The sequence below is a fragment of the Papaver somniferum genome, chromosome 4 (genome assembly GCF_003573695.1).
Source record: "Papaver somniferum cultivar HN1 chromosome 4, ASM357369v1, whole genome shotgun sequence".
Lineage (NCBI taxonomy): Eukaryota > Viridiplantae > Streptophyta > Magnoliopsida > Ranunculales > Papaveraceae > Papaver > Papaver somniferum.
Genome location: NC_039361.1, coordinates 41,335,791 through 41,358,182, shown reverse-complemented (window position 1 = coordinate 41,358,182; position 22,392 = coordinate 41,335,791). Strand labels below are relative to the sequence as shown.

Here is a 22,392-nt window from a genome sequence, read left to right as displayed (position 1 = left end):
GACAAAAGTGATTTTGCAAGATGATTGTTTAATTCACTTTATTGCCGACCACTTTTGATAAATTCAGCATCTATTGCCAAGATTAAAAGAAGTGGGATCCAAAGCAAACTAGGAACCTTCACTGCCTTTTGCAAGAAAAAGTGGTGCAGTGATTCCAAACGGTCGGAATTATATTAAAATAAACTCAAGATTCAACACCCAATAATGCAATGCCTCAACGGCCTTCGCACAAATCCACATCTACTTCTTTTAGCATTTCTGTTTTAGTGAGTGATTTTGAAGCTCTTTCTCCATAACCAAAGCATCAACTCAGACGGCTAGAGAAATGCTGAAAGCTATTAAGAAGTTGAAAATTTGGTCTGAGAAAAAGAAGAGAACCAGAAAGACACTTCCTCATCAACCATCTTCTCTTCCTCCTGCAACTAGTACTCAGTGCTGTTTCTGCTCCACAGTATGTCCCTCGGCTCCGCCTTTACCTCCATGGCTCGATTACGAACAAACACATAATACGGTTTCGGGTTCTTTGGTCTTTCAAGCTTCAAGTTTTAATTCTCCTTCTTCTACATCTGAACCTGACAGATTTTCATCCTCGCAAATTGTTTCCGACATTGCTCCTTTGTGTTCGCCATTACCAGCAGTTAGTACTCAGCAATCTTATCAGCAATATATGGTTCCTAATGCTGCTTATGGTGTTCCAGTTCTGGATACTTCGCAAAGAAACGGTAGATCAGGTGGGGTTCTTGGATTTGTTATTGGTTTTGGTGCTCATTTTATCCGCTGTTTTTGTCCTTGTTTTTGTTTTCGAGAAGCCAAATTTTGTTTTTGTTGATAAACTGCAATAAGAATTTGAATGAAAAGTATTACAAGGAATTCCCAGTACAGATAACAATTGCAAGTCTTCCATAAGCAGTGCAAAAAACTTCATCTGGCAACAGTTTTGGTTTTGGCAAAAAATAAATTGCAAAAGGTGCCATGGTGTTCTGCGAAGAATCATCATGGCACCATGGCAACACCACATCGGCCAAGCGTACAGGATTTGTAGCTTGGAGGAGGTTCAAAGACCATTTTAATGGTGTTTTGAATCCCAAGCCACAACTCCTGTACACTCGCCAATGCTAAAGTCTGGAATGTTTCGGTATAAAAATCGAAAGCTTTGTAATTTCAAGTCTCAAACAGTACCTCTTTGAAGTCACAGGGTCGAGAATCCCAATCTGCGCATTCAAAATTACCAATTTGAGCAGAAGCAAAATTATCGCCAAATTATAATGAAAGAAGTTCACATCCTATTACAATTTATTTCAAAGCCTTAGGAGACTAAGGCATGGCTTTGAGAGTACAAACTACAAGTCTTTCCATAATAATGCAAAAAACATTTGCTATGGAACAAAGACCGCATATTCAGTATCAGTCTTTGCAAACTATCTCTGTCAGAGTGTTGAAATTCTTGGTGGAACTCCCATTCGGACCAACAGCATGTTTTGCAAAACCTCTGAGGGCACCAACCTTCTCTCTCAGTTTCTCCTCAGAGAAGATCATATCTAAACATTTCATCCTTTCGTCTTTCGTAAACACTCCATCTTTAACTCTAGTACCTATCCCCCAAACATCTGACACCAGACGGCAATTAATTCTCTGATCACCAAAGCATGGACGGCATATCATTGGTACACCAGCCATTATGCTCTCCATAACTGAATTCCACCCACAATGTGTCACGAAAACGCCAACTGCGTTGTGCTTAAGTATTCGTTCTTGTGGCGTCCATGGAGCGGTGAACCCTCTCTTACGAGTTCTTTCAAGGAACCCATCAGGCAATTGACTTACCAGATGGTCTTTCAATGACCATATAAACGGCACACCACTTTCTTCTAATCCTTCTGCTAAGGCAGCAAGTTCATGTGGTGGTGGTGTGGTCATTGTACCAAAACTGATGTAAGCTACTGAAGTTGGGTTTTGCTTGTCTAACCAAGTAAGACAGCCATGAGGATCAGCATGAGTATGCGGCAGATTCTGGGAAGTTAGTGTAAATGGACCTATTGGCAGACATTTTACTGACTCGGATTTTAAATACTCCAGAGTTGGTAGGTCCAATTCCGCAAAGGAATTCATGGTAGTTGCTGCGGTACGCGGCAATGCTAGTCCCGTCTTATGCAACATAACTGCCAATTCTGATTTCCAACCTCCAAAAAGAACACCATCTGGCAAGTCTCCGATTTTTACAAACGATAATCCTGGAACGAAGTCCATGGGTTCTTCTTCACGTCCTTCAATATCTGGTAAGTATCATTCCGTGTTATAATATAATAGAAACTCTATAAATTAATGTTGTCGAGACCATCAAAATTTATTAATTAGAAGGGATATTAATTAATCGATAAATTAATAAATATTAATTTATATATTAACTAATATTTTATTAACATATAGATAAATTTCATATCACAAGTTTAGAAAAATTGATGCTTTCGTCATTGTAAACTTCGATCAACGGATAACACAAGTTTAGACAATTTGGATGAACATATAGACAATGATATGACTCAAAACTTGCAAAATTTGATCGAGAAGTTGGACTATCGCAATTCAATGAATGTCCTAAATAATCCGAAAAAAAAATGAAGTTACACAGATGTTGACTGATGAAGAAATAATCGAGAGCGTTACGGGAACTGATAAAGATGTGGGAAACGAGGCTATTAAAGCGGCAATCACATTGAATAATTTCTTGTTGAGCTATGAGAAAACAACACCAAAAATTCTTACCATGATAAGAAAAATTAGAGATGAAATTCAATACGACATTGATTTTACCAAAAAACAGATTACAATCAAATCATTTTTCAAAAAATGTTCGTAAATTACTAATGTATTGAATATATATATGCATTATTAATTTATATTTCATATGGGGTCTACATAGATAATCAAAAATGTATTATCTTATAATTTTAGCCAATTATTAATTTGGCTCCGACTTGGGACCGGTCAAAAATATTATTTAAGAGAGTTTATTAACAAGGATGAATTGGGGGTCCTGGAAAAATAATTGGGGACCCTAGCTACAGGACAAAAAAAGGTCATGAAATAGTAATTGGGAGTTATCCCTTATCCCCAACTTTTTTAAATGGCTAAACTACCCCTAATCATTAGTGGTAATTAAGTTAATTAATTGTTAATTAGTTTAATTAGATTAAAATCAGATTTAGGGATAAAATTTTGATAAAAGAAAAATTGTGTTTTTGTGTTGTGGAGAGGAAGAAGTTGAGTTTTTGAGGGATTCCAGTAGAGGAATCATATTGCTCAAAATGAAGGAACCAATCCTCAAAATGAAGAACCCGAAGCTCAAAACAATCAGGTAAACTTCGTATACACTTCAAATTGTATGAATGATGCCCCAAGTGGTCGATTCATGTACACTATGCAACTACTCAGAGTGAGGGTCGTTAAGTCGAGAGGGTAATAAACGAATGACTCTAAGGAGTCGTCAATTACTTGACACAACCTTTGACGACTCAAACCTGCAACTTTTGCAGGTTATGAAAAATCGCCAACCAAGTGTGATATAATTGACGACTCCAGCTAGGTTGGTCATATAGAGTCGTTAACTTAATATGTTTAGAACTCAACGACTCTAAAACTTTTTACTCTCTGAAGATGTTACTCTTAGGGTCGTTAATTAGGCATTCCTATATACTGACGACCCTAGCGAGCCATTTCATAGATCAAGGGTCGGCAAGCAAAATTTATAAAACCAAACGACCCTTCAACATCGTTAACGACTTCACATGACGACCCTTCAACATAGTTAACGACTACAACCATTTGACATGACGACCCTTCTTATTTTTTGAACAAGGAACAAATTTTGTATCATATAGAGTTGTTAGCGATTAAGAAATTCCTAGACGACACTATTCTAGGGCAGAAAACCAGGTTTAGGGTCGTTATCTACTACACCCTAATGGTTAACGATTTTTTATCAATTCAACATGCATATCAAAAATCGTTAAGCAATAAAAAACCGTGGTTAACGACCCTGGAACTGTAACTGCAGTTTTGCAGTTGAAAACCTAATTTTTTTGAGTTCACTTACGACGATGAATCAGTGATATTTTTTTTTCTCAGAAGTCATTAATGGAATGGGAAACAGTGGGAGAGAGGAGCGGAGGAGAAGAAGTTATTAGAGAAGAGTAAAATAGTTATTTCACCATCATTTTGGAAGCCCCATATATCTTTTGGTGTGGGTATAATATGTGTCCTGGCCTCCAATTAATTTTCATGGCCCCAATTCAGCCTTGTTTATTAAATAATCGAATATTAATTAATTTTTTTTTAATGTAATTCGATATTTTATAGAAAAAAAGTAGAAGAAGCAGAATATAAATACCATTAGGGCCAAGAGGTATAGATAGACGAATAAGATCAGTACGAAAATGAGCAGATAAAGAACAAGGACCACCAGCCCAGAATGAAACCCATGGTACACCCATTTGATCAGCCATATCACCACCAAAATACAAGAACGTATCACTTATTAAACATTTAATCATCATATCACCACCACCATACACTGAATGAACTCTATTTTTATATTTCTCAACCATGGATTTGATAAAGAAAAAAACCTCATCCTTTGGATGCCTAATAAAACTTTCCCCGTCATCAACATTATATGGCTTAATATTACTTGGTACGTTATTATTTGATGATGTTCCAAAAACTGATTTATTAGATTTTGATGTTGAGAAGAATGAGAATGTTAATGATGGTGCTTGTATTGGGAATCTACGTACTACGTTGAATAATGGTATTGCATGTGTTCCATATGGAAATGCCATTACCACTACATGGTTTGGCTTTTTTGATGCCATTTTTTTACTGAGAAAGAAAGAGTTGAACTGCCCAATTCTATGGAGAGTGAGTGATGAGAATTTATATGGAGAGGCCGGGGGTGTTATATACGCGGAGGTTAGAGAATGTTTATTTTTAGAGGAACTAGTAATATTATACCCGTGCAACAGATTGTTTGGCAAATTAAGTCATATTAGATAACATCTTACAGCAAAAACTCGTGTTGGATAAGTCATTTTACCAACTTGGTTAGTATGGAAGACAACTACTGTATAGCTAATAATGTAAAATTTTGTTATTCTAAATCTTAAAAAATCGATTCAGGGCCGTCAAATTTTGGAAGGACCCAAACAGATGACAACCTAATCAAAAAAAATTCTTAGAAAATTTGAAAGCATCTTTCTTTTTTCCAAGATATAAATCAAGGATAGTGAATAATAAAAAATAAGATCAATTAATGGTCTAATAGTATTACTTTTACCAATATTTGGTACATACCTATTGAAAGTATTTATTATATTTCGTTAACCCTCAAAAGTTTTGGTGCCGGGAATTTTTGAATTTAAGTCACTGGTATCATCACTTAATGATTTCACAACTGTATTACAGTCATATCTGAATTTGATCGTCGATCCTTAAAAGTTATCCTCCATCTGTTGTATTTGCTAAATTATAAAGTTATTATTCATCACTAAATTTGATTGATTTACCGTATTAACATTTTGCAACATGTGTTGTTGTGTTGTGGTGACATTTCTTTTAGCAAATGATAGACACATTTTTGTGTCTAATTTGTCCTCAATGTCCGTATTGTTGGAACTCTAATATTGTACTAATATTGTGTTTTTATGTATTTTTAGGAAATAAACAATTTTGGAAAATTCGGCTCGAAAAGTTGATTTTGGCACCCGGAGGACAAGTGTTATTCGGACTCTCGCTTTTGGATAAGGGATAACCTAATTACTAAGGGGCACCCCCAGGTCACCCCAAGGCAGCTGCTATTCGCACCCCTACTCTGGATAGGGGACTACCATTTTCTTCCCCATTTGAAACGATTTTGGCGGGAAATTTCTAAACAGTTCCGGCAGAATTTCGATCGTTAAAATGAAGGGGTTATGGGTCGATTCAATGGCTGAAATTTGGTATAGAGATGTGATATAGGTTAAGGAACATAGTATGGGTGACATGATCGATCAAATTTGGCTGGAATTTTCGGTACGATTCACACACCCAAAACAGAGCACGTGTACTGTAACACGAGAAAAATTGAAGTTCTTGTGTGCATGGGGGAGTTCTGCTGGCGTTGGAAGAGTGTTGAGGCGTGAATAAGTCGAATGGGAGCGTGCAGGAAGCAAGTTGACATGAGAAAATTCTTTAAATGGCAATTATTCTCTATTTTTGGCAGCGAGGAATAATCGAATTAAAGAGAGTATATACGCAATCAATGGTCGGATTTTTGGCCTCAATTCACTATAAATACACGTACAATTGAAGTGAGCCAGGGTGTCGAGAGTTTTGGGAGCTAGGGAGAGCTAGAGAAGACGAAATCAGAGTTTAACAAAACTCTGTTTCTGCTGCTGCATGAAGATGAACACGAAGAACAATAGACTGTAAAAGACTGTCGTTTTTCAACAGTGACAACGACAGTCGAGTGTGGGTCGTAGTTTCCCAAAGACTACAGCATTTCATATGTATCGTTCTTGTGTGACGCTTCCTGTGGGTCGCACATTAGCTGTTTACACCATTTTCTCTTCTTCTCATCATTTGTAAACCATTTTTGAGCCATAATAAATAATTTTGAGAGCATTTATACTATGATGAGCTAATTCCCTCGTAACCAAGGCAATGGAGGAAGCTATTCACGCAACATAAATGGGTAACTATTTCATTTAATTATATAATTCACCTAATCGCTGCTTTTACAGAGTTTTAAATTGTTTGAATGATTGTCTTAATTATTTGTTATTCAGTTTGATAGGTTATGCTTGGTTTAATCTCTTGATAATCTATGCTTAAGGTTTACAAATAATGTTTGAGAATCTGTATGATTGATAGTGAATTAAAGATAATAGAGGACTTAAGAATTGAATAGAGTTTTGAAATATTTATCATTCAATTTTGCATAATAGTGGAATCTAGTGTCTTGGTTACCTCTCGCACCCATTGTTAATATTTTTTTTTGTATATATATTTTAATTTTTAAATCTAAAAATTCCATTTCCTTCACAAGTCTGAAACGAATCCTATTTACTACAATCACAATCAAAAAACATTAATCATTTTGGCGCCGCCGACGCGGATTTGTGCTTAGGTAGAATTTTTAGGTTTTTATTATTTTTTTTTACTATTAGTTGTTCCTTTTTACGTTTCTTTTTGTGTCTTTGATTTACAGGTTCGAAGTGGAATACTAAGGACTTGGGAACAAAAAGCTTAAAGCTAAAAGCTAAAAGAAAAGAAAAAAAAAGACATAATTTCTTTTTAGGATTTGTAAAATAAGCTTTATTTTTCATAATTTTTTTAATTTTTGGACTTTTTATTTGGATTTTATTCTGGACAATTGGACTTTTTTTTAACCCTACGGAAGGGTATTATTATTAAAATAAATAAATAAAATTTATATAAACTGTGTGCAGGGAAGGACGACGATTACTATATCGTCTCGGCCCCTCGGGTTCGTACATGACATAGGAGTCGTGGCCCGAGTTGACTTCAACGGTTCATCCCCCGTCTGGTACGGGAGGTAAGTCCATCAGAACACTCGCGAATCTCCTGTCAGCGGGTTTACTGTATTCCTTAAGGTGATTCATTGATTGAGGACGAATTTGGACTGTTTTTAAATTCCTAGTAAAGGGCAAGGCCTGGCCAATACAAGATAAGGGTTCGGATTTCATCACCGCTCCCTTCTTGGCCGCCTTAGGAAAACAAAACCTAACGCGAACCCAAGCTTAAAATTTGATTAGAACGAGACCGATAGGGTAACGAGCTTAGTAGGAAAGTCGTTCGAAAAATTTTGGTTACTCTTTTAGCATACTTCGAAGTTCATGATGGTTTCTGTGAGTTGAATGCGTGACTGCGCCGCCTTGTGATAGCGGTGAGGCCTTGGGTATCAAAGCTCCACTGAGCTTCCATCGCCTCAATTCAACTTACTTTGACTCGGATTGATTCCAGAGGGGTTTGCTTAAATTGTAACGAATTCCCTTTCGAAGGATTAGAAGCTGGTCTAGAAACAATCTAAGTGGAGCCATCATGCTTTTTGTTTGCTAGAAATCAGTAGGTTTGATTTGGTCGAGTCAGCCTTGTTTGTAATTGTGTAGAATTCCCTTACAATTAAGAATGTCGAACTGGTATGATAGAAGCCAATACAATGAGTATCGATCTGAATTTGAATATGGACATCATCATTTTTATGACCATGGTGGGAATAGTAGTTGGGAACGCCAACCTTTTCAAGGTTATGGTTCATACCATGGTGAGCCCAATTACTATCCACACGCGAATTGGTCTTACGAGCAAGAAAATCAGGAACACTGTAGTACTGGTTACTCGTTTTTGGAAACTAGTCCTGATTATGATATTTCTGAACCTGTTCCATCTCTAGAAGAGACCCAACAACGGATTGAAAGGACGTATAAACGTTTAGTTGCAATGAATAGTTCAAAATAAGAGTGTACACGATATTCTGAGATGATAAACGAGAGTGGTGAACGTATAAGTGTTATGCTCAGTGAAATTCAGGCACATCTAGAGGCAAAAAATGAACAGTTGGCTAATGCTGCTCGAAATAATCTAAATTTCCAAAATAGGGTTTCTAATTCTACCCTTGATATCAATAATGAATATTTGCCTAATTTAGAGGACGAGGCTAGAATAAAAGACACTACTTATTTTGATAAGGTTCGATCATTTTCATATTATTATAGTGATGATTACGATGAGGATAGTATTGATGAAAAACATGAAATATGTAGGCATAGTGATCAAGAATTTGTTACTCCGATTGAGCTTTATAATGATAGTGTTGTTTCTAATACAAATCCAAAGAATTTTAATAATTATTCACCTATTCAAAAGGATGTGGATTTGACTAGAGATACCACCGTTTTAGACGATGTAGTTCATGATCCTTTAACCTGCAGTATGTTGGATAATCCATTATTTGATGTGCCTATCAGTGAATCGGAGGAGGTAACTATGATTAAAACCTTAGTTTATGAGCCTTTCTCTGATAATCCTTTATATGATTGTGATGATGGTTTAGATGAAAGAGTTTACCCTAAGAATACTGTTTTAGAATCTAGCGATTTAGAAACACTAGTCTTAGAAGATGATAAACTCGTAGAAATGAGTGAGGATGAACCCAACTTAGAAGAATCTATTGACCATTTCCAGGAATCTGATGACCTAGAAATTAGGGAAGTTGTGACTAGTCTTTCTAGAGACACAGAAAACTCTAAGTTTGGGGGTGATTATCATTCTCCGTGTGCTTTAACTCTTAGAAAGTACCCTCCTGTAGGACTTGACATTTGTGCCTCAACCATCTTACAAGATTATCTTCATACACGTTTTCCCGAACCTAATGATGTACAGAAAGAAGCTCAGTTGTTAGAAACCCATCCTCTGGTTGATGTGGTTAACCCAGGCTATGATACCAAGATTGACTTTGTTTTCCCACCAAAAACTTTTCAACCAATTGTGGGAACTTTTGATTTTAAGATGTGTCGGTTATTAAGTTTTGAGACTAAACCTAATCACTTTAGGATATTAGGGTCGACACATTTTCTTAAGGAAGACCAACTCTTTCACTGTGGTCAACTATGTAAGTCATATCTGATTGACTTAGAGGATCCGCAATTATTTAGGTTATTACTTCGTGATTCTAAGTTCGTATTTGAGTTTTTACAGACTCTAAGACCTAGTGATTCAGATCCCATCTATGAATAAACGCAACCAATGAAAATATTCTATTTATACCCTTTCATAGAACCTGAACCTGAACCGCAATTAACGATAGTTTTCAGGAAACTAGGTAAGGGCATGCTTTTCTTGTCCATTTTCTTGGTTCACTGAAGTTTCCTATGGTCAGCTCTATTTGGTTTTGAAGACCCACAGTTATTTCGACTGTTACTTTATGGTTCGAGTTGACCAATCCTTTTCTAAGTCTGGATGAAGACTTTAAACTTAGCACTTCTTGGGAGGTAACCCAATCTCATGCAACACGGTAATATCCTTCCTTAACTCTTTTGCTTCAAATAGTAACCGTTTCTCCTTGTTCATGCTTTTAATTTCATCTTTAGAACATTGAGGACAATGTTAGATTTAAGTTTGGGGGCATGGGAGAAACTTTTTAGTTGCAATTAGTAAACTCCAGAGCCTAGAAATTTATGCCTATTAAGGTTTGCACTAACCAATCTAAGTGGATGGGAACATCTTGGTTATAGGAGTTGAGGAACCAATCTGATTAGATGGAAACATCGAAAGAGTCTATCATAAAAGCACATAGCTCAGGTGTTAGAAATAACATGATAGTTGCACCATATCTCGTTGAGTCCTTTTCATTTCTTTTTTTTATTTTTTTTTCTTCATTTTAAACGTGTTTCTCTAAGTGATTAGGTGGGGCACACGATTCAAGTTGTTACCACTGCTAGGGTGAATTAGAGTGACTGAGTTACTAAAAAAAAAAAAAAAAGACCGGACCAGTTAGACCGATCGGAATAAGTATTAACACTTGGATAGCAATATGCGTGTGTTCTCCCTGTTTCCGTCGCCTAAGCAAGCGTGGAGTGCAGGACCCGTGGGAACTATCGTGTAATCTGCTGACAAGAAGCATGCGCTTGGATCAAAAAGATCTATTCATGCCATTAAGTTAAAAAAAAAAAATTGTTATTGTTCTGTGTAGTCAACTGCTGGTTCCTTGTATTTGCCAGTTTGTTGATCTAGATTTAAGTTATTGACCACTGGTTCCCTTGTATATGCCAGTTGTGTTGATATTAGTCAGACCGATATCTCAGTCCATTAGGATAGGTTCATTCTGGCAGTGGCCTTCAGACAGATATGTGAAACATCGATCATTTGGTTAACATCAAAACCATCTACATTTTTCAATTTCCATCTCCTTTTTCTATCCATATGATTAGTTTGACTCCGAATATGACGTCCATAGTGCAACTATCTGAGTGGAGCTCTGTCACTTTATATGAATTTTAGTATGCTTGAGTGCAAACTCGTGTACAACAATTGGAATTTCGCATCAGGGTACTTCCTCCTATAGTCAATAAGTATGCCAACCAAGGAGATTCTTTAGTGCCTTCCAAGGTTCTGCATACATAAGTTAGGGTCTGGAGTAATGGTTTTGTGGGCACACCTCTGGTAAACCCTCCCGAGATTAACTCGGTTTTATTTATTTTTTATTAGTTTTGCTCGAGGACCAGCAAATAATAAGTTTGGGGGTATTTGATAGACACATTTTTGGTCTAATTTGTCCTCAATGTCCGTATTGTTGGAACTCTATTTTTGTACTAATATTGTGTTTTTATGTATTTTTAGGAAATAAACATTTTTGGAAAATTCGGCTCGAAAAGTTGATTTTGGCACCCAGAGGACAAGTGTTATTCAGACTCTCGCTTTTGGATAAGGGGTAACCTAATTACTAAGGGGCACCCCCAGGTCACCTCCTAGGCAGCTGCTATTCGCACCCCTACTCTGGATAGGGGACTACCAGTTTCTTCCCCATTTGAAACGATTTTGACGGGAAATTTCTAAACAGTTCTGGCAGAATTTCGATCGTTAAAATGAAGGGGTTATGGGTCGATTCAATGGCTGAAATTTGGCATAGAGATGTGATATAGGTTAAGGAACATAGTATGGGTGACATGATCGATCAAATTTGGCTGAAATTTTCGGTATGATTCAACACCCAAAACAGAGCACGTGTACTGTAACACGAGAAAAATTGAAGTTCTTGTGTGCATGGGGGAGTTCTGGTGGCGTTGGAAGAGTGTTGAGGCGTGAATAAGTCGAATGGGAGCATGCAGGAAGCAAGTTGACATGAGAAAATTCTTTAAATGGTAATTATTCTCTATTTTTGGCAGAGAGGAATAATCGAATTAAAGAGAGTATATACACAATCAATGGTCGGAGTTTTGGCCTCAATTCACTATAAATACACGTACAATTGAAGTGAGCCAGGGTGTCGAGATTTTTGGGAGCTAGGGAGATCTAGAGAAGACGAAATCAGAGTTTAACAAAACTCTGTTTCTGCTGCTGCATGAAGATGAACACGAAGAACAATAGACAGTAAAGAATGTCGTTCTTCAACAGTGACAGCGACAGTGGAGTGTGGGTCGTAGTTTCCCAAAGACTACAACATTTCATATGTATCGTTCTTGTGTGACGCTTCCTATGGGTCGCACATTAGCTGTTTACACCATTTTCTCTTCTTCTCCTCATTTGTAAACCATTTTTGAGCCATAATAAATTATTTTGAGAGCATTTATACTATGATGAGCTAATTCCCTCGTAACCAAGGCAATGGAGGAAGCTATTCACGCAACATAAATGGGTAACAATTTCATTTAATTATATAATTCACCTAATCACTGCTTTTGCGGAGTTTTAAATTGTTTGAATGATTGTCTTAATTATTTGTTATTCAGTTTGATAGGTTATGCTTGGTTTAATCTCTTGATAATCTATGCTTAAGGTTTACAAATAATTTTTGAGAATCTGCATGATTGATAGTGAATTAAAGATAAAAGAGGACTTAAGAATTGAATAGAGTTTTGAAATATTTATCATTCAATTTTGCATAATAGTCTAGTGTCTTGGTTACCTCTCGCACTCATTGTTAATATTTTTTTTGTATATATATTTTAATTTTTAAATCTAAAAATTCCATTTCCTTCACAAGTCTGAAACGAATCCTATTTACTACAATCACAATCAAAAAAACATTAATCAGCAAACAACATGATAAAAATGCTAAAAGAATGTGTGCGGTCTTCACCAACTATTTTTTAGCCGACAACAGGATAAAAATGACATTATGATGACATTCCTTCACCTAATAACTTGTTAACCGCACGCAGGTTTTAAAAAATCTAGGCTGATAAGTTGTCAGTCGAACCGCTCATAGTTCTTCATATATGAAGAATACTCGGAGGTTCAAATGATAATTTGTCAATCGAACCTAATGTGTTGTAAATAAAAAATTATAAAAAATAATAAAAAAAAAGAAAATTATTTTTTTCTTTAAAAAAAAATATGAATAAGGGAAGTTTTACTACTAATAAAAATATACGGATAAGAGGCTTTTAGGATTACTAATATATATAATGATTTGTTTTTGTCCTTATTTGGTATGCCCCAAAATTTTCATGTATGCCCTAAAACAGGGTTCCGAAAGTAAATCCTTCTGGTTCATAATCACTATCTGTAAGAGCATCTCCAATACTAGAGGTCAAGGTCATCCTATGTGGAGGTCTTATTTATACTTTTTGGTTGTGGGTGACTTACTATATGAAAAATAAAGAATGTATTGGGGTACCCTCGCTTTTTAAATTTGCATACTTCACTATTTTATTTCCATTCTCTTATTTATCCATGTTATTTCAGTACACGAGTGTTGCTGAAAAATATTGAGAAACATTGCAACAAGTTTTCAATGACTACTGATTAGAGTTATGCAATCAGGTTCAATGTGAAAGAACGGGTGTCTAACAACCACACTCAATATTTCGCTTAGCAATCTGTATGGTCTAACTCCAATATACTTTCAAGATAATCAACTAGACAGTCAGACTCAATCTTAAGAAAAGTATATCCAAGAGTTATTTCTCTATTTCTCAATTCAATGTGCAATCAAACAAATAGGAATTTGCGAGCCCGATTGAATATAAGAAATAACTTGGACGGTATCAAAAACCAATATCCAAGTGTCAATCAATTTATATCAACAACCAAAGGTTGGATTATCTAATTGATTGAACTATGTACAACCTGTGATATTTCAATTATATAAACAAATATAATGCGGAAAAGAAATAACACATACACTAGAAGTTTTGTTAACGAGGAAACCGCAAATGCAGAAAAACCCCGGGACCTAGTCCAAATTTGAACACCACACTGTATTAAGCCGCTATAGACACTAACCTACTCCAAGTTAACTTCGGACTGGAATGTAGTTGAGCCCTAACCAATATCACACTGATCAAGGTACAATCGCGTTCCTTACGCATCTGAATCCCAGCAGGACTCTACGCACTTGATTCCCTTAAGAGTTGCTACGACCTAAAGTCGAAGACTTGATACACCAATTTGTCTCACATAGAAAAGTCTATTGAATAGGTAAATCTGTCTCCCACAAAAATACCTATGAGTTTTGTATGTCTTTTGATAAATCAAGGTGAACATGAACCAATTGATACACGGGACTTATATTCCCGAAGAACAGCCTAGTAATATCAATCACCTCGCAATAATCTTAATCGTATGGTAGCGAAACAAGATATTGTGGAATCACAAACGATGAGACGAAGATGTTTGTGACTACTTTTTATCTTGCCTATTGGAGATTAAATCTTGACCAAATCTTAGAGAAGATAATACTCAATCACGATAGAAAAAAACAAGATTAGAACACGCAATTACAGAGAAAATAGTTGGGTTTGGCTTCACAATCCCAATGCAGTCTTCAAGTCGTTAACCTACAGGGTTTTGGAAAAACCTAAGGTTAAATGAGAATCGACTCTAGTCGCAACTAGTATCACACATGAGGTGTGGGGATTAGGTTTCCTAGTTGCTAGAGTTCTCCCTTATATAGTCTTCAAATCAGGGTTTGCAATCAATGCTACCTTGGCAACAAAGCATTCAATATTCACCGTTAGATGAAAACCTGATTAGACTCAAGCTAATATATTTCAACCGTTAGATCGAACTTAGCTTGTTACACACAAATGAAAAGTGACTTCATTTAGATATGAGTAACCGTACCTAACCGTGTACACTTTATTGGCTCAACAATAGTTAACCGAAGTTAGCCATATGAACACTTTCATATCAACCTTATTCATCTTAAACATAACTAGTTCAAATGACTTAAATGAAACTAGTTCTAGAGTTTTTCAATTGTTTATATTCTCATAGAAGTATACAAAGACACAATTGAAGCAAAATCGATTTTGATTCACTCGAATCAAGTCATGAACATTATAGCCACGGTTTGCAAAAGATTGCATTCCTTATTATATAAATGTATTAGTTCATGAACAAAACCGATTTTAGAACGCAACCTACTCAAGTATGTAAACGGGTGCGCATGCCTAAGTGGCCGGACTAAGTTTGGGTTCGCCAGTATGCGAACGGCTAGGCATACCTTCCAAACTCAGTTGAATTTCCGGAACTTGAAACTCACGCCAGTACGCATACCGATATACATACTAAGTTCCAGACTTTTACTAACCAACCAGTACGCGTACGGGTATGCATACTATGGTTCCCGAACTTGGAATAACTTGCAACAATTAGCATACAAGTACGCATACTGTGCTATATCCAATCATAGTTATTTGTTCTAAACTCTCATTTCAATCATTGAAATATTCTTAGAAGACGATAATAGCCGTCTCACACAAAATATTAGCTTCAAAGCAATTTTTATGTGATCGCATGATCAATACGAAACATTCCGTGTCTACATCAAATGACCGTCTCACACAAATCATGTAAGATGTTACAAGGCGATTTTCACATGATCATCTTTTGACTTTCGTCAAGAATATAAGATGAACTTGGTCAAAGCAAAAGCTTACTAACACATATTTCGAGAAATATATAAGCGAGTTAAACTCAGCTCGAAATATCAAATGTGTATAATCGAAGTCTATATAGCTATACGACTTTTGTCTCAAATAGGAGATAAAGTAGATAGACTTTTGAGTAATATATGAGTTCATGTCTCCACATACCTTTTGTTGATGAAGTTCCACAAGATCCCCTTAGTAGTTCTTCGTCTTCAATTGATGAACGTCGTGATGCTCAACTACACTTTCTATCCTAATCCGAGACTCAGCTATAAGTAGACTAGAAATCAAGACTTATAGTTTTGGAAACTAAACTTGACAAACAAGCTTGAGATAGCAACACTTGCGAGTTCGATCGAGCAGCGCTCTAACAGAATGTCACACGTAAGTAATTGCTTATGTGTGATGATTGGAATGTATGTGGGATGTTTGCAGCTAAAGAACTTACACATGATAAATATTTGGCTTTCTGCTTTGTGTTTATCCTTAATGGTTCTTCAAGGCTAGAAATCAGAGTAGGTTTTGTGGGTATATCTCTTGTAAACCCTTATGAGACTATAAATCGTCCACTAGGGACACCTAGGGGTTTAAAGGCATGTTGCATTAGCTAAGTGTAGCTGTATTCTCAATGAAAAAGAGTTGTTGTATAGTTTAGTTTTCTCGAGGAGTAGCAAAATCTAAGTGTGGGGGAATTTAATAAGTGCATAATTTATATGATTTTAATTAAAGATAAAACTCTCTACCTAAATTTCATCTCCAATTCCCAAGGTCTTGTTTAACACTTTTTATTTAAATTTAGATACAAAAGATGATATAGATTTAAGACCCAAGGTCACGAAGAAAGTCTAATCTAGACGACTTTCTCCTTTACCCCCATTTAGCCATGTCATCTTTTTTTATAACCTTTACCCTTGAATTGGAGATGACAATTGGATTAAAAAGGTCTTAAGTCTTATATGTCATGTTATTTTAAGACCTTGGCCCCTTGCATTCGAGATGCTCTACGAGATATCCTCAAAATGTTCGAACACCAAAGCCCAAGAATAGACAGTATACTTGGTAACATAACCATGTTATTGTGATGGATTAATAATAGAATGAAATTTCTCATTCCTTCTGAATACAACACATGATTATCATCCTAATAAGGTTAATTTGAAATCTTCAAAGATTGAGCAGGACCATTAATCATCTGCCAATATATAGTGGCATGAAAGAGTGAGTGTGATTTGATTTATAATTAACCACTAGCAACTACTGAAAACACGGGGGTACCAAAATACACCACCAACTTTTTCTTATGCAACCTGTATGGACAAACATAAATACAATTACGAGAGTTAAACTTAATGAATCTCAATCAAGGAATAATATTTAGAGTTATATCTCTTTCCCTCACAATCATAAAGTTTACAAAGACAAGTCTGTGAACCTGATTTACACATGAGAGTACTTGGACGATTCCAAAGATCAATATCCAAGAATCAATCAAGTCGTATCCAACAAACAAGGATGGATATATCTACTTTGGTTGATTTACATACAACCTGTGATATTTCAATTATAAAGATAAACAATATAATGCAGAAAACAAAATAACACAGATACTAGAAATTTTGTTAACGAGGAAACCACTAATGCTGAAAAACCCCGGGACCTAGTCCAGATTGAAAACCAAACTGTATTAAGCCGCTACAGACACTATCCTACTACCGATTAACTTCACACTGGAATGTAGTTGAGCCTGAATTAACCCTCACAGCAATTCAGTTACAATCGCGTTCCTTACGTCTCTTTAATCCCAGCAGGACTCCGTGCAATTGATTCCCTTAGCTAACGTCCTTTACATCCTAAGAGTTGCTTCGACTCAATTGAAGACTTTAAAACCAATCTTCCTTCCACATGTAATCCGTGATTTCCATTTTGATCGTAAATCAAGGTGAGACTGGAAATCGATAGCAATAGACAAAGTCTAGCTAGCCTCAAAATTCGGACTTATGCTTCCCGAAGAGCATCCTAGATTATTATTCACTCACAGCTATTAAACCTATGGAATCACAAAGTCTGAGATGAAGAGAACTTTGTGATTTCAATCTATCTTGTTCGATTGAGCAGCTCAACAATCAAATAAGATCAGGATACATGAACTATCAAGATAAAAGATAGTTGGACCTGGCTTCACGAATCCCTATAAAGTCTTTTTAGTCGCTAAAACATAAAAGGGTTTTAGGAATAGGACGACTCTAGTTTACAACTAGGAAGCAAAAATATATTCTCGGGATTTAAAGATCCCAGTTGCTTGAGGTTCCCCTTTTATACACCTTCAAAGTATAGGTTGCTTTAGGTTTAAGCTTAGATAGATTTGGAACCAAGCAAACAATATCCATCGTTAGATGAATTTTTGAAATGTGATTGACATATCAAGATACGCTCTATGGTTAGGATGAACCGTAACCGAACCGTGTACAAAGACATTGTTCATAAACAGTTAGCTAAAATTATCCGATTGAACTATAAACTTAATCATATTTATAAACACTTAAGACTTTAAGTTTGAGTCACAACCATAGGTTATAATGTGGTCAATCATGTCTATATAGTGTTCTTAGAGATTAATACAAATGTTAATTATCTCACAAAAATAATTTTATGTGCATCTGAAAATATTCGAAAGGGTACGCGTACCATTCAAGGTTCACGATTCACAGACTTTTTGTGGCATGGATACCGGGTATGCGTACGTTTAGAGCACTGATCGGTCGAACTCGCAAGCGTTGCTATCTAAAGCTTGTTTTTCAAATTTAGTTTCCAAAACTATAAGTCTTGATTTCTAGTCTACTAATAGCTAAGTCCCGGACTAGGATAGAAAGTGTAGTTGAGCTCTAGACTCCACGGTGTTCATCATGCAAAGACGAATAACTACTCAAGGAACCGGTGGAACTTCATCGACAAAAAGGTATGTGGAGAATTGAACTTATCTATCACTCAAAAGTCTACTTTATATCCTATCTTGAGACAAAAGTCGTATTGATATATAGACTATGGTTATAGACATGTACTATTTCAAGCTGAGTTTATCTCGCTTATTTATTTCCTGAAATATGTGTTTGTAAGCTTTCTCTTTGGCCAAGTTCATCTTTACTAGTGACAAAAGTCATATTAGTTTCAATTACTTGAAAATTGCTTTGACGAAAAATAGTTTGTGAACAACAACTATATAACGTCCTCTAAGAATGTTTCAATGATTTAAATGAGAGTTTATAATACATAACCATGGTTGGATATAAATATTTTGAGACAACTCATATGTGTGTAAGTCCAATATCCTTGAACCAAAGTATGCGTACTTCGTTGCTCAGGATAACTGGAACTAAAGTCCACGTACCAGTAGGCGTACTGCCGGAAGTTCACATCCCGTTGTTTGAGGGTGAAAACAGTTTCTGCTGATTTCGGTAATTTCGCGTGAGTGGGTGAGAAACGAGTCTAAACCCTAAACAATGTACTGCAAGGGAGTACTTTAGATTCGAGAGATCAATCTATACAAATCCGGCCTAAACCAAGAAATGGCCGTTCCAGACTTGCCACGGTCACAAAGAGGAGGAGAAGGGTTGGTTTTGGGGAGGGAAGCGAAGAGAGTGTTGAGACCAGAATAGTCGGTTCTGGAAGAGTAGTCGTTTGAGCTGTATCATAAAGTGAAAGCTAACAGATGGGAAAACTAACAAGTGATTTCTGAGTGTTGTATGTTCCTGACCGAAACTTGTCGTTCGGTGGAAATAGGTAATTCCTATTTATACAAGTCGACGTGAAACGTACTATGGTCTCATTAAGAAATGGAAAACGGGTGAGTAAATGGGAGGAGGTGGTAAACAGTAACGCTTGGAATTGATGTTCCATAGAAGAAAGCGTTTCACCATTACTCCCTGTATTTACTAACCGCCTTATCCTTATGACACTTTCATATAACGAGCGTAGTGTACGCCGCACGCTGTAAACCGCCAAACCAATACCCAATGAGTATCCCTCAGTTTGTGACATGTGTTGATGTCTCGAGTATTTTCGTGGAAAACATGTAGCATGTTTTTTTTGTCTGGAAAGTTGAGCTTGGAAGACTTGCCGGCTCGGTGGTGACCTTCAACGGTCGAGATTTTACATCTTAAGAGGAAGGTAGCCGTTGATTATTGCAACCTTTCGTTTGGTAGACAGTGGCATGAAAGTATGATCAGTATGTCTTTAATGTGGCCCAGTTTAGGCGCGACCAAAAGTTAGGGTTTTGACTTTGTTTAGGCGCGACCAAACTAGGGCCAAAGGTTTCCATGGTTAGCTGGTAACCTTGGACGACTAAGATGCTCATCTTAGATGAAAAAGTGGTCGTTGATTGTTGCAGGCTTTTGTTTTGGTAGCCGCATAGGGAAGGCCGACATGGTATGGCGCGGCAAGGTGGTTGGCATGCCATTGGCACATGTGGCATGGAATGCCTTGGCGCGGTTTGGCATGGACAAAACAAGGATTTTGGGACAAAGTTTACCATGCGTTGTTTGGCGACCTTGGACGGCTAGGATTTGCATCTAGGATGGAAGGGTGGCCGTTGATCGTCGCACGCCTTCGTTTTGGTAGCCGCATGGGGAAGGCCGGCATGGTCTGGCGCGGCAAGGTAGTTGGAATGCCATTGTCACATGTGGCATGACATGCCTTGGCGCGGTTTGGCGTGGCCAAAACTAGGGTTTTGGGCCAAAGGTTATCGTGCATTGTTTGGCGACCTTGGACGACTAGGATTTGCATCCAGGATGGAAGGGTGGCCGTTGATCGTCGCACGCCTTCGTTTTGGTAGCCGCATGGGGAAGGCCGGAATGATATGGGGCGGCAAGGAGGTTGGCATGCCATTGGCGCTGTTTGGCGTGGCCAAAACTAGGGTTTTGGGCCAAAGGTTACCATGCGTTGTTTGGAGACCTTGGACGGCTAGGATTTGCATCTAGGATGGAAGGGTGTCCGTTGATCTTCGCACGCCTTCGTTTTGGTAGCCGCATAGGGAAGACCGACATGGTGTGGCGCGACAAGGTGGTTGGCATGCCATTGGAACATGTAGCATGGCATGCCTTGGCGCGGTTTGGCGTGTCCAAAACTAGGGTTTTGGGCCAAAAGTTACCGTGTATTGTTTGGCGACCTTGGACTACTAGGATTTGCATCCAGGACGGAAGGGTGGTCGTTGATCGTCGCACTCCTTTGTTTTGGTAGCCGCATGGGGAAGGCCGGCATGGTGGGGCCAAGGCCAATGGCGCGGAGGGATTGGCATAGTGGGGCCAAGGGTTTGGAATGCCATTGGCGCATAGTGCGGATAGCATGGTTGGGGCCAAGGCAAGGTGCAGTTGGCTTGGCATAGTGGGGCCAAAGGTTTGGCACGGACGTCTTGGCATGGTTGGGCCAAGGCAAGGTGCGGTTGGCTTGGCATGGTGGGGCCAAGGGTTTGGCATGCCATTGGCGCATGGTTCAGATATCTTGGTTGGAGCCAAGGCAAGGTGCGGTTGGCTTGGCATAGTGGGGCCACGGGTTTGGCATGCCATTGGCGCATGGTGCAGCTAGCATAGTTGGCATACCTTGGCGCGGTGGACGTGGCTAGCATGGTTTGACATTGGCACAGTGGTGCGGCTGGCATGGTTGGCATGCCTTGGCACGGAGATGTGGCTGGCATGGTTTTCCAATTGCACAGTGGTCCGGCTGGCATGGTTGGCATGCCTTGGCGCGGAGATGTGGCTGGCATGGTGGTGCGGTTGGCATGGTTGGCATTCCTTGACGCGGAGACGTGGGTGGCATGGTTTGCCATTGGCACGGTGGTGCGGTTGGCATGGTTGGCATGCCTTGACGCGGAGACGTGGCTGGCATGGTTTTCCATTGGCACGGTGGTGCGGCTGGCATGGTTGGCATGCCTTGGCGCGGAGACGTGGCTGGCATGGTTTTCCATTGGCACGGTGGTGCAACTGGTATGGTTGGAATGCCTTGGCGCGGAGACGTGGTTGGCATGGTTTGACATTGGCACGGTGGTGCGGTTGGCATGCCTTGGCGCGGAGACGTGGCTGGCATGGTTTGCCATTGGCACGGTAACGTGAGAATTAGGGTTTGGTATAGATGATGTCGGTCAATGCTAAGGATTCTGCCGTGGAACATAACATATGTAGAAAAAAGGTACCATGGTAATTCTTACGTAGGCATGCTGATTGGTTCAATAAATGCGCTAATGGTCACAGTGACGTCATGTCGGATATGCGGTTTTATGATTTTAACCCTAAGCTAAAAAACACCATCAACATTAAGTCCCCTGCTTAGCTCGGAACATGAGCATTGTTGCGAGGTAAGCATAAGATGGTGACAGGCAAGGACAGAATCGAAATGACAAGTCGTTCAAAGAAATGGCAAAGAAGACCCGACTAACCTTTTTCGAGAGGTAAGGATAGTTCGTGATTCTCGTGTTGGCCAGCTTTGCGTAGATTCTGCTCGTGGTACTGCAGGTTAGGTTGCGGAGTAGTATAGGCCGGTTGAGATGCAAGCTGTTGGCCTCGATCTGGAATGGTTGCGCGTCTTCTGGGTTAGTGGCAGGCCTGGAAAAGGGTATAAAAATTAAGCGCAAAGAAACGGGGGCCTACAGTAATACCGCAAGTGCACGGTCGTCGGTTGTAGCTCGTACAAGTACGGGTCGATCCACAGAGATCGGGTGTGTTTTGGAAGTGTTTTAGCTAATTGGGTTCCTAAA

At 38.2% G+C, this 22,392-nt stretch overlaps 2 protein-coding genes across 2 annotated transcripts; one reads left to right on the top strand and one right to left on the bottom strand.

The window, feature by feature from the left end:
* Nucleotides 1-325: 325 nt before the first annotated feature.
* LOC113272405 lies at nucleotides 326-829 on the top strand. Its single transcript, XM_026522245.1, has one exon. The coding sequence runs from the start codon at nucleotides 326-328 to the stop codon at nucleotides 827-829; it is 504 nt and encodes a 167-aa protein (XP_026378030.1).
* A 575-nt stretch (nucleotides 830-1,404) lies between these two features.
* LOC113272404 (anthocyanidin 3-O-glucosyltransferase 7-like) lies at nucleotides 1,405-4,887 on the bottom strand. Its single transcript, XM_026522244.1, has 2 exons — nucleotides 4,388-4,887; nucleotides 1,405-2,273 (listed from the first exon to the last, which is right to left on the bottom strand). Exons 1-2 carry the CDS (start codon nucleotides 4,869-4,871, stop codon nucleotides 1,405-1,407), a joined length of 1,353 nt encoding a protein of 450 aa, XP_026378029.1. The 5' UTR covers nucleotides 4,872-4,887.
* Between the last annotated feature and the right edge of the window lie 17,505 nt (nucleotides 4,888-22,392).

Coding starts and splice junctions, on each gene's coding strand:
- LOC113272405 (XM_026522245.1), top strand. CDS start 326: ATGCTGAAAGCTATTAAGAAGTTGAAAATTTGGTCTGAGAAAAAGAAG.
- LOC113272404 (XM_026522244.1), bottom strand. CDS start 4,871: ATGGCATCAAAAAAGCCAAACCATGTAGTGGTAATGGCATTTCCATAT. Junction 2,274..4,387: donor TATACCTCTTGGCCCTAATG/GTATTTATATTC, acceptor GATACTTACCAG/ATATTGAAGGACGTGAAGAA.